This window comes from Lonchura striata, chromosome 10 (genome assembly GCF_046129695.1).
Source record: "Lonchura striata isolate bLonStr1 chromosome 10, bLonStr1.mat, whole genome shotgun sequence".
NCBI classification, from domain to species: domain Eukaryota; kingdom Metazoa; phylum Chordata; class Aves; order Passeriformes; family Estrildidae; genus Lonchura; species Lonchura striata.
In genome coordinates this window covers 18552887-18569649 of record NC_134612.1, presented here as the reverse complement: position 1 = coordinate 18569649, position 16763 = coordinate 18552887, and the positions used below count along the sequence as shown (strand labels likewise).

Sequence of the window (16763 nt, the reverse complement as noted above, 5' to 3'; positions counted from 1 at the left end):
GAAGTCTCATGAATAAAGTTTCTTTCTCATAAGCCACAGTTGCCTTTGTGGAGATAGGCTTAGAGGTCTTCCAGTCTGTCTCGGGACATTAGTGGGTGCAGGGGGTAAAAGAAGCTCTTGGAGGAAGTTTCTAGAGGCAGATAGTATGATCTGTGATAGCATATTCCCTTTCAACACTTCTGGTGAAAATAGAAGAGTTGCTTCATCAGGCAGTTGTGGAGAGTTTTCATAACACAAGCAAAGAGCAAGGACTGGAAGACAAATGAAAACAGTGAGCTGTCACAGAGTGTTGATAATTTATCCTTTTTTATGAGCCCACTGGTTGCCAGTGACATGGGAACCTCATGCTGGATAGTCTACTTCTGATGATTGCCCCAGATCATCCAAAAATTTATTCAGCTTAATTTATTCTTTAATTTTTTAAAATGGATTCTTTATCACAGTTAGATAACTTCACTTAGCACACGATGACCAAGAGCAGATTTGGCACTACTGAAGAATTCTGGAAGACTTCATGAGCTAGGTGCCTAAGGACTTGGCAGAAGTGGAGGTTTTTTGCTGGTTTGCTTGCTGGCAGTTAACAAGGGATTTTCTTTTCTGGCATTGGGATACATTCTTCATGTATGAGGTACAAATGAGATGCTGCATGCCAACATGGGAAGGATTATTTTTATTTTATTATTTTTATACTCTGATTAGCTGACAGTGCCATCTCCAGGACATCATTATCACAGCTGTATTTGTTTCAGGTGCCTTTACCCATCTTGTGTTTTAAAGCACCCCAGTCTAACAGGCAAGGGTGTGCATACAGGATGAAACCTGGGCTGGCAGTTCGTTCCCCAACTTTATGGGATGGTTCTACCCATGTCCAGCATGTCCTAGCATGTAGGTGGTTGTATGAAGTTCCCTCATGCTGGACCTACAAACATCCCCCTATTCAGCTCTAAACTGGTAAGAGAATGATTCATTTGTATCCATCTGGATCCAGGAGGGGAGGCAGCAGTTTCTTGTCTTTGGCAGGTCAAAAATCACTAATCCTAAAGAATAGCTGGTAGATGGTGCTGAAGAAGTGCTGCTGCTGGCTGCATTTAGTAATTATTAAGAAAATGGAGCCTTGGCTATCTCATAAATACATTTTCCATCAAATAAAATAAGATAAATCCCATGCCTCAGATCTTAACCAACCCATAGTCATCTTCCTTTTCCAGTGTGAGAGAATTGTATTCCAGGCTGGCTCCAGCTGAACACTGGTTTAAGGTGTGAGACTGCAACTCTTGTGGGGTGAAGGCACTAGGGCTTAAATTCCAGTGGACAAAAATTATTTTTCTTGATGAAAAATCATTTAGATGGAAAATCTTCTAATATCTAAAAGAAAAGGGAATGTATTATATTGTTTCAAAATTAAAAGTTCTGATGAATTGGGGAATTTAAAGCAGAATTTGTGAGATTACACTGGAGACAGAGAAGGCAAAACTTAACATATTTCTTTTTAAAGATAATGTTACTTTCCCTGTTGAAGGAGAAAGATAAATTAGAAATGATTGTCTTGAAAAATCACCTTTTTAGTGTACACAAACAAAGCTTATGTGGAAACCTATAAACATCCCTTGGTTAATACACATTAATCAGTTATGCATTAGTGGTAGCAAAGAGCTGTGGTTGAAGGCTAATTGATCTGGAAGTTTGTAAACTGTGTGCTGGCAGATTCCAGGCTGTTCTTTCTGGATAATGGTCTTCTGTGTTCTAGAACCACAAAATCTGGAAATAGTTTCTGTCCCTAAGTCAGCTTGCAAGAAGTGAGTCTTGGCAGTTTCCTCAGAAGATGACTGAAAACACGTTTCTTTTACAAGTGCTTTGCTCTCACGGGATGGGCAATTTTGAGAGGGAAATGTTTCAGTCTGGATCTGTAATACAGGACTGCAATGATCCCGTGGTGCCCAGAATCCCTCTTGTGAGGTTTCCATGGTCTGATTGCAGCATATGAACTCCCCTGGTGCTGTGTTTGTGGTTCCTGCTGGTGTTGAGGTCTGGCAAAGAGCCCTGGCTACAGACTCTGTTTTCAAGTTACCAAGGATCCACACTCATGTCATGACTAGTTCTTGCTGAGGCCCTTCGTTCTGGTGGTAGCTCAAGATCCCTACTAGGTTTTTCCTGTGTTTTTAATTTTTTTCTTTTAAATCGGTATATTTAACACTAGATGTACTTCCTCTATGAATATGCATTATTTATCTCACATATTTTCTGGTGATTTCTCAAATCATATGGGGTACCCACCTTATGTAAAGACTGAACAGGGAAATGCAGAAGCAGAAAAAAACCCCTGTGAATTTACCTAGTGCAAATATGTTAGAAAAAAAAGTGAGGTCATACATTGATCCAGTTATGTTTTCAGTTACATTCAAGAGTGTAACAAATTTTGCTTTTTGTATTAAGCATTAGATAGTTGTATATGTATCTTAAGATAAATGTGGACTTTTAACTTCTATCAGCCTTGCCATTACTAGATATAACGTGTACATGGAATATATACAAACCAATTTAAAAACTCCAAGATTTAATATCCACTTACATTTGCCTGCTTAATTTTTATGTATGGCTATTGCTTTTCTAAAAGCATTCTTGGAGTATTTGTAAGAAGACACACCATTCAAAATTGGCATGAAAAAAACTAGATGGAGAATTTACGTGCATCTTCATTGCCTGGAAGATCTTGGCCCTAGTCTTTTAAGATACCATTCCTACAAATCCTGTGATCCATATGGAATAAGTATAATCTGGATGAGAAGAAGAAGGGTGTGCATCTATTAATATGCTGAAGCATGAGAATGTAATGAGTGGAACAAAAAGGGAGTGGCTGATAATAAAGAGGCGGGGAATATTTATTATGTGAATTCAAGCTCTTATGAAAAAACTGGTTTAGCAACCAGCCTTGATAGCTTCAATAGACAATTTTGAATAAAGGCAAGCTGGTAAAGCAGACACTAAAATGTTGAGCATAACTGAAGCTTTTGTAGCAGTGGCTGTATTTCTTCTAATTACGCAGTTTTTAAAGTTGCAGCGAGTGCGGAAACGGTTTCCTCCCGGACCAGTCCCTCTCCCAGTCTTTGGGACACTAATACAGCTGAACTTTCAGTTTGATCGTGATCTTCTCATGCAGGTACTTATTTTCAGATACTCCTAATTGTCTAAAAGTCTTTGTGATTCTCCTTTCTCAAGTTGCTTGCTATGTGAAAACATCCTCTCCCAAAACTACATTTAGTAGTACTGTAACTGTTAACTGGCCACTGTGATGTCACACTTGGTTTGGTTCAGAACTGCTGGTTTGGTTTGCAAAATAATAAAAAGATATTGCAGTGTGAAGTAGTTTGCTAAGCTAAGAAACCTGGTATTGGAATTTCTGAATGTGTGAAGGTCATTCTGGTGTTAAAACCTATCCTTTTTTAACACTGATTTTCACTGAAATTTGTGTGAAACTTGATACCTTTCTATTGCCCCTTGCCACTAAATTTTACAAATTCATGTGAAAATTGATATAATTTAGGATTAAATATATTTAGGGATTATATATCAGATTTGGAGTTAGGGAAAAATATTTTTAAGAAATTACTTTCACAGCATGGATTTGTAGCTTTCTGAACATTGGCACTCTCTACCTCAAGCAGTAAATAGATACTTCCCTGCACTCTGTGTGTATGAGCTTGTTTGTATTGACAGGATCAAAAATAGATGGGAGGAAAGAAGTCCAGTCTCTAAAATAATTACTCCTCTGACAGCTCTTCTGTGCTACTTTACTTGTACAAACAATATAAACGCCCTTGAAATAAATTAATAAATAGAAAATACCATTTATCCCATGACTGATTGTTAACTGAGCTTTGGCTTATATACAGTAATAAAAGGTACTTAATGTTTCTTGACTTAGGCATGTGGCTCTGAAAAGTGGGAATACATAGGTGTATCCAACAGTGAATGTTGGAAAAGACATTTTTCTCAGTGATAATTGTAGTCTGGTAGGAAATATGGAGAACATCACTCCACCTTAGGGCTGGTCTTGTAATCAGTGCAAAAACAGGTTCATCCTCTATTTGCAGTGTGTGGGATTTAATCTGTGCTTTTCTGGATTCTCTCCCACCTCTAGTTGGCAAAAAATTATGGCAACATATTCACCTTATGGTTTGGATGGGCCCCAGTGGTTATACTGAATGGATTTCAAGCAGTGAAGGATGGTATGACCACACACCCTGAAGATGTTTCTGGCAGGCTGGTGTCACCTTTCTTCAGAGCAATGGCCAAAGGAAAAGGTGAGAAATTCCTGGAATAATAGTACACAGAAGTGTAATCTTGACTAATTGCAATCTTTTTTGTAGTTTGTGGCCACCTTCAGAGGTAGCAGAGAGGCAGGATTTGTCTTTGAGGAATGACTGCCAGGTGGACTGCAAGGTACAGAGAGGTGAAATGACTTTTGGAGAGTAGCAGGAGGAAAATACTAGCAAGAGGAAAAGGATTCATAATATATTCTACGGAATACCCACTGGGGCAGATTCAGAGGTGATGAGATGAGGCAATGGTTGTGTCACAGAGAAATGGAGAAAAAGCAGGAAACAACCCGATTCCTTGTCCTGGGCAAGCTGCCTCCCACTATGACATTCTCCATGAAGAGTTAGTTTGACAGTGGGATCTTCTTCCCATTCCCTTCCTTTTGGGAATACTTTCCTGCTGGCACAATTGCACCTAGAAATTCAGTATGTTTTCTGTTTCAACCTTGTTATAGGTCTCCTTCCACTAATCACACTAGAAATTCCCAAAGCCTCAATACTGAACTTTCCTGCCCTGCAGACAAGAACATTTCTCTCTGACTGTGGACAGTCTTCTGCCTCTTTCCCATTTTCCCTTAATGAGAGTCATTATCCTGATTCAGGTGAGCTTTGTGCATAGCAGGAAGTGTGAGACAAGCACTGCAAAGAGCATCTAGAGAAGCAGCTGAGATATCCTGTGGTACTTGATTGTCTGGGATCAAACTTAATCCTGCAAATCATCTTATTCCTAGCTGAGTTTGCCCATTTCAGCCCTACCAACATGGTTACAGGTCACAGCTGTTCCTTGGTGCCTTTGTGTTCAAAGGCAAGGCAAGAGGTTAATTATGTTCTGTGGCTTAGTAAATCCTTTGATGTAGTCTTTGTCTATGTTTAATATTATCATGATGAAGAGCTCTTCCTTTAATGGATGCAGGAATTATGTTGGCAACTGGTCACACCTGGAAGCAGCAGAGAAGGTTTGCTCTGAGGACTTTACGCAACCTTGGTCTGGGGAAAAGAGGTCTGGAGTACCGAGTGCAAGAAGAAGCCCACTACCTGGTAGACTTCTTTGCCAGTATGAAAGGTATTTCTGCAACAACTATCAATACATTTTTGCCATTAGTCCAATGTCTTAAGTGTATGAACTTCTCCATCCTGTCCTGAAACTGAGGGCAGCTTTTGTTCCACAAGAGTGTGCAGGGTCTTACACTGTCTGTGTGGAAAGGACTGAAAATGCAAAGCCAGCAGTCCATCTTGTGTTTTCAAGGAGGCTATTCTTGATCAAAATTATTTACAAAACTACTAAAATTGAGAAGAAAAACCAGAGCTTATTTATTATTTACATTATAGAGCACTCTAAGTGGGAAGGGATCTCTGAAGATGGTCTAACCTAACCCCTACTCAAAGAAGGGTCAATCTGAGCAGGTTTCTTAGGGCGGAGTTGTAAATATCTGCAGCAATGGAGACTTCGCCACCTGTCTGGGTAACCAGTTCCACTGTTTAGTGAGTGCTATGGTAAAAATATTTCTTGTGTTTACACAAAATTTAATGTATTTACATTTTTTCCTTTTGCCCCACTTGATACCACTGAGAAAAGTCTGGTTCTATGTTCTTTATACCCCTCCACCATGTATTTATACATATTTAGATATCTCCCTCTCTCCTCTCTTCTCCAGACTAAATAGTCCATTTCTCTCAGCCTCTCTCATGCCAGATGCTTCAATTCCTTAATTGTCCTTATGGCCCTTTGAGGGAGGATGGATTGTAGGAGAATAGAGATAGTCCTGAAGGCAACCTTACCCCTGAGGAGTTGCAGCTGTACTAATTACTAAAGAGCAGGAACAGCCTTGCCTTTAATAGGTCACAGCTGTGTCCAATAAGGATGGGTGTTGTGAAATAGTGGGTTAGCTGGTTGAGAGGAGAGTTGGAGTCAATTTGCTGTGCTGCTGTGAGGAGTAAGGGTCAGGTGGTTGTGCTAGGGACAGCAGAGATTAGTGTGTGCTGCTAGGGACAGAAAGGGTCAGGTGTTTGTGATAGGGACAGGAAGAAGTCAGCCAGCCAAGCAGGAGAAAGAGAAAAGGAGTCAGTGTTGCAAGGACCTGCCCTTGAGAACTCACGGAGAGAAGGTATGAAGTTTTACAGTAAGATAATAAATGGGTGATGACAGTTTCCATCCACTGGCAATTGGTGCCAAGCACCCACACTAACAGCACTTTGTTCAACTTGTTCTAAATATGCTGATGTTCCTCATACTGGGGAATCCAGAGCTGGGCCTTGCCAGTGCTGATCAGAGGGGAAGGATCACCTCCCTTGGCCTACCACCAATTCATTTCCTAATGCAGCCCAGGATTATGTTGGCCTTTGGCTCAAGGCCATGTTTTTGGCTCTTTTATGGGGCTGATGGATAAAGATACAAAATCAATGCTGATGAATTAAGTCTTGTAATGCCTTTTGCACACACTCTCTAAAGCACTGACTAGAATCTTATCTTCATTACAAGATTCTACCCTGATCAACCCAGTTAGGATCACGTGTGTTGGATTTCCCAATACTGATCATTATGTGAAGGCACAATAAATCAGAACATGTTGTGGCTAGTGTTGTATCAACTAAAAATAATTAGATTGAGCTAAATCCCATGGTTTAACATCTAGGAGAGATTGATATGTAACCATGTGTGTGTGAAAAAAAGCACACAACAGTTAAGTTGCTAATCAGAATCATGTCTTGGGTGTTGGGCAGTTGCATCAATACATACGCAAATAGAGTATTTTATGGTCATATATTCCATAGTCACAAAATAGTTTTCTTGGGATTAGGTTTCAAATAACTGCTTTAAAATTAGTTATTATACAGTTGACACAATTGGTTGAAAGGAGTTTGCAACATTTTATCTTGCTGGAGGATGTATGTCTCCAGCAAGGTCAGACAGTAGCCTTGCATGCCTCTGTGTCCTTGCTAAATAAAACTGCCTTTCTTCTTGTTCTTCAGCCCTCAGGTTCCCTTTGTCCACAATGTTCTCAGTCATTCCCACACTTGATGCACATCTTGATTTTGTCAGAAAGCAAATTTGCATAGATGTTTTTTCTTTAACCTCTAAATTTGCTCTATCATATGATGCAATATTTTACACATCTGGCGTTTTTTTTAGTATGTTATGCATTTCTGGGCTTATGGGATTGCAACATGGTTGTGAGGAATCAGTTTGATACTACAGTTTTGAAAAAATATTGCTGCTTCTCTGTGTAATGCAATGCCTTCTTGAAAGTTCTGTGGGTAACTTAGAGGCTTCTCACATTTCACTAAAGCAGGAGACATGAACAGTGATATTTATCATTATGGTTGCAGGGAAACCTGTGAATCCTTCTTTCCCTCTTGTCCATTCTGTCTCAAATGTAATTTGTGCTGTCGTGTTTGGACATCGTTTCTCCAGAGAAGATGAGGCCTTTCATGAGCTGATAAAAGCTACAGAACATCTCTTCAAGTTTGGGGGCAGCTTTTTTCATCATGTAAGTGAATGATCTGTTGTTTTGTTCTGAGTAAGACAGAGAGTGAGAAATGCAGATTTGAGAGCTATCGGGCAAGGTTTTGGAATGGGTGAGTGATGCCCCAAGCAGTTTTACTGGGCAGTGAACTTTTTCAAAGTGGGATGGTGAATCTCCACATGCCAGCCTTGGTTATTTGTGTTCATTCTCCTGTGTTTGGGTACTGTGGTAGTTTGCCCTAAATCTTTGCAATAAGGCACAGGTTTATGGACTGCTCCTGGGTCATATTTGTTACTTAGTTTCTCAGCCCCTGCACACCACAGGTTCCTGTGTTGGGCATCATGATTCCTAAATATTAAATGTCAGGTCTGAAAATGTGACTCACATGCCAAGTTTAGACACTGTTTAATATACTGTCAATAGAGACAGTAATGTGTCAAATACCAAAGTGTTTTGCCTGTGGTTACTTATTTCCATTTCTTCTGGAAGACACAGACTTGAAGGCTTCTCAAGAAGTTCTACTGCTTCACCCTGAGTGAGGAGCAGCTCCAGGCACAGGCAGCAGAAGGGAGGAAATGCTAAGAGAGCAAATATAACTGCAATCTTGGCAATTAAACGATCTGGGAGTCAATGATCCATCTGACATTAGAGGCCAGCTTTACACTGTAGTAATTAAAAATTTCCTGGGAGTTCTGGTTCCACTGCTGAAGTTGTCCCATACATCTTATGAGTGCCTTTTTAATATAGAATATACTAGCAATTCCTGGAATGCAGATGTCTCCCCATATCTCATGGAACATTCTTCTCACTGAGTTATGCTCAAGTTCCCTTTTGCTTAGTTTAGCTTTGGTCCTGAAAGTTGAGTGTAGTGGTGGCAGGTGACACCTGCTTTTAGGACAGAGAACATACCTCCTTTTCTTCTTTGCTTCCCATCCTGGCTTTGATTTGATTTATTCTGGTGAATAAGATACTGTTTGGGAAATAAGAACAGGGGCTCAAACCATTTCAGAGGTATGGCCACTTCTCCCCACCTCCCAGATGTGATGAGTTACACAGTATTATGCAAAAAAGTGGATATTGCTGCATCCACATCCCCATTTCTTATTTGGATCTCATGCTGTCAGGCACTGAACAGGGGGACACTGTGGATTGGGCCCCTCCATAAATGGAGAAGGAATTTTGGCAGGTACCCAGGAAGGTGGACAGATGCAGTTCCTATCTTGAACACTGAGAGCTAAATTCCACTTAGAGTACCATAGTGGGAGAGAGGCCAGATATTTGAGAGAAGGAATGCCTGTAATCTTGGCAACTTTGTGATTAGTCAGACCACAGTTGTGTCTAAGGCTTCTTGAACACATTTTGCAAATAAAAAATACCAGAGATGGAGCTAACTAAGAAGGATATGAAGTTCTAAGTCAATTTATGAAGGACTGGACAAGTACTTTTTTTTTGTGATAAGGCAATTATTAATGGATAATTGGATGTCTGACAGTAAGAACTGATTTCCTAAGAAGATACAAGTACAGTCTATCTAATTCAACCACATTCCAGCGAACACCTAATAATGTGCATTCTGTAGTGTGATTAGAAGAGTACAAGAAGAGCTCAGCAAAATTAAAGCTGAGAAAGGATAAAAATTCTGCTGTTAAATAAACAATGGAATTATATTTCGAGCAGAAAAAAACTATTAAGAGAACATAGTTTCTTTGAGATACAAGAATAGACAGATTACCCAGGCATGAACGTAGGCTGGAAACCAGAATTAACTTTCTAGCTATCAGAATAAGTTGAAATCAGTTATTTCTTAGGCCAGATTTTCCCAAATGATAAACAGACAGAAAAAATAATCTAGTTGTGCCAGCTAACCCTGTCTTTCTTTCTAGAGGAGAGTACTCAAAATTGTCAGGTAGCTGTTCCTTAGTTTTTCTGGGTTTCAGATATTTGAAATTTCATGGAGGAACCTGGAGAAATCGATTGGTAGAGAGTACTTTGGGGGTTACTGTAAAGCAGCCACCGGGAGCCAGTGTTTGCTCTGGCAAGCATCCTGGTGAGGAGCTGCCAACTTTTGCTTCTCCCTTCCCGGTACTCTCCACTGGAGGGCAGGAGCTCACCTTTAAAATGCCTGAATGCAATTGAAGATATCAATAACTGCATAGATGAATACCATTCATTCTAGTTACAGTAATTCTAGCTTTTCTTGTGATTGAGCTGAAAGCCTGTGGAACTCTGAATCTTACCATCAAAACTAGAAATTATACAGTTTAGGTTTCACAGCTTGAAAGCCCAAGAGCAGTCTTTGTCAGGATATTTTACTAATGAGACCCTAATCCTAAACTAACATGATCATTACCGCTCTTTGTAGCAGGCCTTCCTAGTGCGTTCCTCCTGATAGAGACTTTGCAGAACCTCTTGTGTGTCACTCCCACAGCTCTATGAAATCTTCCCCTGGCTGATGAGTCGTCTCCCTGGGCCGCACAAGAAGGCGTTGGCTTGTTATGATGTCCTGAGCAACTTTACACAGAGAGAAATCCGAATGCACACAGAGCGGGGGACACCAGAGGAGCCGCAGGATTTCATTGACTTCTACCTAGATCACATTGAGAAAGTAAGGTTTTTTTCCTGCCCAATCATACAGTCATGGGGGGAAAAGGTCAACATGGACCATTGAATCATCACAACCAGTCTGAATCACCACAATCTCTTGCCTTTCTAGATATGGTAATGTGAAACCAATAACCAGGACCTTCTTAAATCCTTTCCAATCATTGATATGCCACAGCATCTTGCAATCCTTTAATTAAAGGGCAGGTTAATGTACTGCATTTTTTTTTTTCATTGGTACAAGTTGTAAAGTGATTGAAGGTCTACAGGAAAGAGCCGTGAATTGCTAAGTGAACAACAAGAGAGCTGGGACAACCTTTGGAAGACAGAGTGGGATGCTCTGGTTATGATATTTCCCCAGTAAAGGTTTGCCAAGAGAATTTGCAAGAGGACAGCTGGATTTTGAGAACATGTTATGGAGAAATAACCTAGGAGTCAGCAGTGTTTCAGACAAGACTGGAGAAGAGGAGAGTGCAGGGTCAGTGAAGTGTCAACCAGACAAAGGAACTAGGACAAATAAGGGCATTTTGGTCAGGCAGGCATAGTAGAGGTAGGTGGGAATCTGTAGGGCTGTAGGAGGTCACAAGATCTCTCCCTTTTCTAGACCACACCAGGATCACTTAGTACAAATCTCTTGGGTACTAGATCCCAGCCCTGATCCCTGGACTATCAGTTGCCCTTCGCCTCTGTGACTCCTACCTCCACTTAAATCACTTTTCCTTTCTCCTCTTCTCCACTGTGGCAGGATATTTTCCTCTTCCTGTTCTGCTTGGTGACAGGAAGAAAAAGGAGAAAGAGGAGGAAGTGACAAGATAAGACTGCTCTTACCTGGGTATGGCAAGGCAAGAGTGGCTGAGAGAGCCAAAGGCCCTGGGCAGTGACTGTTGTTCCTGGTGGCAGTGCTGTCCTGCAGGGACAGCCAGTGTCCCTTTCATCCCTGTTATCTGCTGGCAGCAGCAACAGAGGCAGCCACAACCTGTTGGGCTGCAGCAGTCACCTACCTCTCCCTGATAATTATTTATTGATCAATTCCCATATCAGCTGATATATTCTTATGTACACTGTGGATGTCAGCCTCAATGGCTTCAAGCTCCTTGGACCCTCTTGTGTTTTTTTGTGGTTTTTGTTTTTTGTTTTTTTTTTTTTCTTCTCAATATCAGCACAGTAACACACCTGGCCTTCCAAAACATTTGACTGTTTCTAAAGCTGTTCTAGGATTTATGAGACTTGAACATCAGTGTACCAGAAATTGTTTCAGTGAGCTCTTCTGGGACTCTGCTGGGTGGAAATCATCCAAGTTTGTTTATTAAAAAAATTGAACTGTCTGTAATAGGTGAACAGGGCCAATAAAAAAAGATTAGATGATATTACAGCAGGGAGAAGCATCTCTCCTTCTTTTCAATTGCTCCACTGGCAAGATAAATGTTTAACACCCCTGAGCAAAACCTCCCTAAATATAGACAGTGAATTACCCCAAACCCTAGCCATGTTTATTTATAATTTCAGTGTATACGTACACATCCTGACACTACTAATTGAAAACTGCAAAACCTCAGAGCAGCTGTACGTGAGTAATTTTACCCTTGTGTAGAAGAAATCAGAATTCCACAGGTAAAGAACTTTACTCAGCCCAGGCAGTGCTCACTGCCTGGTCACTGTATTGCTTGGTAGAACAACAGAGTGGTGGGATGTGAATTGAGACAGGAAGAATAACACGCTGGTACACATCTTTAGAGGAAGATTTACTTATGAAACTATGAAACACTCTAAGTTAACCACCATTTGCACATAAACATTACATAAAGTAATATTTTTTTTTTTTTTTTTTTTTTTTTACAAAGAACATGATTTAGTTTTGTGATTAAGAATGGAACCATTGTCTGTTTGTGAAATGTTTATTTTTGTGTTGATAGTCATCTGTGGTATCTAACATTCCTTAGCAGTCTTTCTGTATTGTCCTATAAGGAGAAGACACTGCAGCTTGGAATCAGTTATAAAATCACATTAAATCTCATTCTGTTTTTTCTAACTTTCATTTATAAGCTTCTAACTTTTCTTATCATTTGCAGTCCAAAGATGAACCCAGGTCAACATACAATGAAGACAACATGATTTATTCTATAAATGACCTTTTCTTGGGTGGCTCAGAGACATCAAGCACTACATTGAACTGGGGCCTTCTCTATATGGTGGCAAACCCAGACATCCAAGGTGAATAGATACGCTTATCACAGATATCTCCCATGCAATAGGAAAAACAATTTCCATAGCATTTTCATGGATCAGTGATTATTCCTAGATACTGATATGTCTAGTGGCACATGTACCTTTTTGTACTTGTAAGTCTGCCCTAGGCAGCATCAGTAGATCCAGGGACTAAATTAACTCTTTGATGTATTTGATTGTCTTGCAACAGACACTATTCTAGTCAGGAGTGGGAACAGATGGCTCCTCTGTTACCTCTATGTGTATTTAAGAAGTTTGGTTTTAAGACTAGTTTTTAAATAACCACCAATCTCTTTCAAAGAGCACTGAATAAAAACCAAAGGAAGAAAGATGTCTTATGCTGGATAACAGAAATCTCACAGTTAGGTTGCAGAATATAGAGGAGAACAGGATTTTAAATGGATGAAAGAGATGAAGATAAGAAAAATTTGGTCAACTTGTAGCTGTCAGACAAGAAATTCTGCCTAATCTCATGTTATCACAAGTTTTGCTATCACTTGCTCTAATTAAGGTTATGAAAGCACTGACTCACCTGTATAATTTTATTTAGCTGAATATTGCACATGTTTGGGAAAGCAGAGTATGTGCAGAGTGATCTTCCTGGGCTTCTTGAGTAACACATTGCATCAGAGCTCTCAGAATGAGCTGACACCAGTATGTCTGTCCTTATTTAATTAATTGGTGGCTTCTTTTTGAACCCATTCATATTTTTCCTGTATTGACATCCAGTGACAGTGTTCCACTCTGTGCCATAAGGAGAAGTTTTTGCCTCATCACTGAATCAGGATTAGAAATGTGTGTTTATATGATGCAGTGACTGATTACTTCAAACTACCTCGATTCTCAAGTGCTTCTGCAAGATAGTTCTTCATAGAAGGAAGTTACTTAAAAATATTTCTGAATGTACATTTTAAATTCTGCAAGGTGCTTAAATCTCTGCTGTCAGTTTAATGAAGGACTGCTGGCAGTCACAGGGCATGCTTGATGTAAATGGGCACAGACTGATCAATGCAGAATGGACTTCCCTGCATCTTTCTGTTGCTTCAAAAAGCCTGAAAAAGACAGGATCATTTATTAAAAATCTAAGATATTTTTATTAGATGTGTACTGCTTCTCTTGAAGTTTATAAATGAAAGGTTTTATTTTTGTTAATGCCCCCAAGACTCCCAGGCAATAAGTAATTTGAAACAGGCTGTTCTTGATTAAAAGGTGGATGCCAAGCAGTAGATCTGTTTTTTAAAATGTTATTTGGACCTTGTTCTAGTTGGCAGTGCTTTACTTAACAGATGCCCTGTGTAAGAATCATGTCCTTTTAACAGGAATTAGACTTTTAAGGCTCAGACTCACCTGGCATAAATTTCAGAGAGCTAATGTTAATGTTCTAACTGGCTGCAGGTGTTTGAGGCACCTAGGCAAAAGAAAACCCAAATATAAATCTGTTATCTCTTGGATTTGTGGTAGTAAGGCAACACTTAGTTTTAAATTTTTGAGCAACAAATGTCTTTTCCTAATCTATGATCAAATAACTTCAAACCCAGAAGCAGAGTTCTCATATGTTCGAGCTGTTGGAACACCCTGCTACTTTATTTTTATTCATAAAAATTTACTTACTTTTCTAAATAAATTGTGGTGTTGTTCTCATAGTTCTAAGTGTCTTCAAAAATTAAATTACTGAAAATACTTGATATGTTTTTCTGCCTGAAACGGAATACTTTCCACAGAGAAAGTGCAGAAGGAGCTGGATGCTGTTCTGGGTCCCTCCAAGTTAATCTGCTATGAGGATAGGAGAGAGCTGCCCTACACAAATGCTGTGATTCACGAGATCCAGCGCTTCAGCAACATTATTTCAACTGGCATGCCCAGGGTGTGTGTGAGGAACACAACCTTGCTTGGCTTTCCCCTCAAAAAGGTACAGACACAGTTTCTCCGTTGCTACAGGCTTTTCCTGCATCAGTAGAGCATGGTGTGGATTAAAATCTGTTTGTGCCAGAGCATTCTCCTCGGTAGAAGGGGGGCTGGATGCCTTTGGGTCATGGTCTGAATGCCAACAAGGAACAGAATGAATGTTTTTCTCCTTTCAGGGCACCATAGTTCTTCCAAATATTGCTTCATCATTGTATGACCCAGAGCACTGGGAAACACCTCGACAGTTCAACCCTGGTCACTTTTTGGATAAGGATGGAAACTTTGTGGCCCAGGATGCCTTCTTACCATTCTCGATAGGTAAGTGGGCTACAGCACAAACATCAACAGTTTGGATGGGGACTGTAGAATGAAGATGTCAATTAAAAACCTATTGGCTGTCTATTCTAAAACTTTTTGTGGAAAATAGTGCTTAAATCAACATGATTATTTTCAGTAACATATGTTCTACTGAACAAATAATAACATGAAAAATCAGAGATGTCCTGACAAACATATATACCTATCTTGCCCTATTTTTGGAAGGACAGTCTCTGGCTGTTGATTTCAGGCACTCATTTCATACCAGACATATGTATGGAAAGCACTTTTAAGCTGTCCCTTTGATTCTTTATGCATTCAACACTACAACATGACATCTCCCAGGAAAAATAGGTCCTTATTCTTCATTTACATGGTGGAATGAATTCCTTTAAAGTTGTCAGTCAAATGAAGATGAGGCTTTTGAGGTAATTGAAAGGAGAAGGGATACATAGCAGAAGGGTTACATAGGTTATCCATAGCTGCAGACAACATTCTTTGGAGGAAGAAAATACATCAATGAAGCTTTGCGTCATTGGTTGCACTAAGTCCGACAGAAATTCTGGACTTGGCAAAAATTCCTTTGCGCTGTGTGAGGATGAAAACTGTTGCTGTTGGAGGCCAGGTTTATTTCCTCACTGTCCTCCCCCTCTTTCCTCTGCAGGGCACCGGGTGTGTTTGGGGGAGCACTTAGCCAGGACCGAGCTCTTCATTTTCTTTGCCAGCCTGCTGCAGGCGTTCACCTTCCGCCTCCCTGAGGGAGTGACCAAGATCAACACTGAGCCCATTTTTGGGGGCACTCTGCAGCCCCACCCCTACAGGGTCTGTGCCATCCCACGCTAGGCTGGACATGTGCAGTGTGTCACAGATCACCTATGAAACATCTTTCTGATTTTTCTGAATGTACCTCTTGAGACCATATAATGCTTTTTGTATTGGATTTGAATTTCTAGTTCAAAAGCCACCTTTTGTCTACAGTAAGTAATTTTATTTAGACCCTGTTACCTGCTCATGAAGGTGATCTTTTTTTGTGGTAAAAATTCTTTTGATCTGTAAGACTCCATCATTCTCAGCTATAAAGGCATCTTGCAGTTGCTGTCTGGCCTGGCAGGTGTAAATATGTGAGCAAATGACAAAATTGACTGCCTGACTCCAAAAATTCATTCATTAGCTCTGATAATGAATTAATTCACTATCCTGTTTCCAAAAGCCAATTGGAAAAACATACCTGTAAAATTCTGCCTCTTGATGTCACTGCCTCTTGATCATCAATAGGAACATTTCAGTCAACTTTTTGTTGATGGTCACTAATAAAAGATATGAAGGAAAAATTAACAACTGATTTTATTTATAGATGACTTACAGCCTACTGGGAAGGTCTAGATTTGATGCAGCAGAACATGTGTAAGGCATCTTTAAACGTGGCAGAGAACACCCAAGTCCAGCAGGGAAAAGGTGCAGGCTGAAACTTGGTGAAGAGTGAAGATACAGAGAAAAGATTTCTTTTGGGGCACACACTTTCAGCATTTTAAAAGTCTGACAAGTCAATATTTGGAAAGTCTTTTCTAACAACTGTTTGCTCCCATGCATGACTTCTTTTAGGATCAGCAATGGGCAGCTGCTACACCAGGTGCAAGGAACTTCCCAAGGGACAATTTGGGTGAGGAACCTGCTTTGGTTTGAGATGGTAAATTGAAAAATGTTCATGGAAAAAGCCAAAGATGCTTTTTAAACACCTCAGCATCTCAGCTTTCTGAAGCAACAAATACTAGTCAAATAAAATTAAAGAGTCTATAAGTAGCGGAAAGGAAAGAATTGGTTCCCATGTTAAGTATTTATATTGTTTGGAAAAAATCTCGTAAAGCATGAGTGGACTTGTCCTTCATTAAGGTTCCTGTTTCTGCAAGAGAGGACAGGACAGCTGAACAGATGA

At 40.0% G+C, this 16763-nt stretch overlaps 1 protein-coding gene across 1 annotated transcript; it reads left to right on the top strand.

The window, feature by feature from the left end:
• The first annotated feature begins 2986 nt into the window (after positions 1–2986).
• On the top strand, positions 2987–15673 carry LOC110478223 (cytochrome P450 2J4-like). Its single transcript, XM_021544755.2, has 9 exons — positions 2987–3157; positions 4139–4301; positions 5230–5379; positions 7644–7804; positions 10209–10385; positions 12451–12592; positions 14329–14516; positions 14689–14830; positions 15495–15673. The coding sequence occupies exons 1-9, from the start codon at positions 2987–2989 to the stop codon at positions 15671–15673; spliced, it is 1473 nt and encodes a 490-aa protein (XP_021400430.2).
• Positions 15674–16763: the final 1090 nt, after the last annotated feature.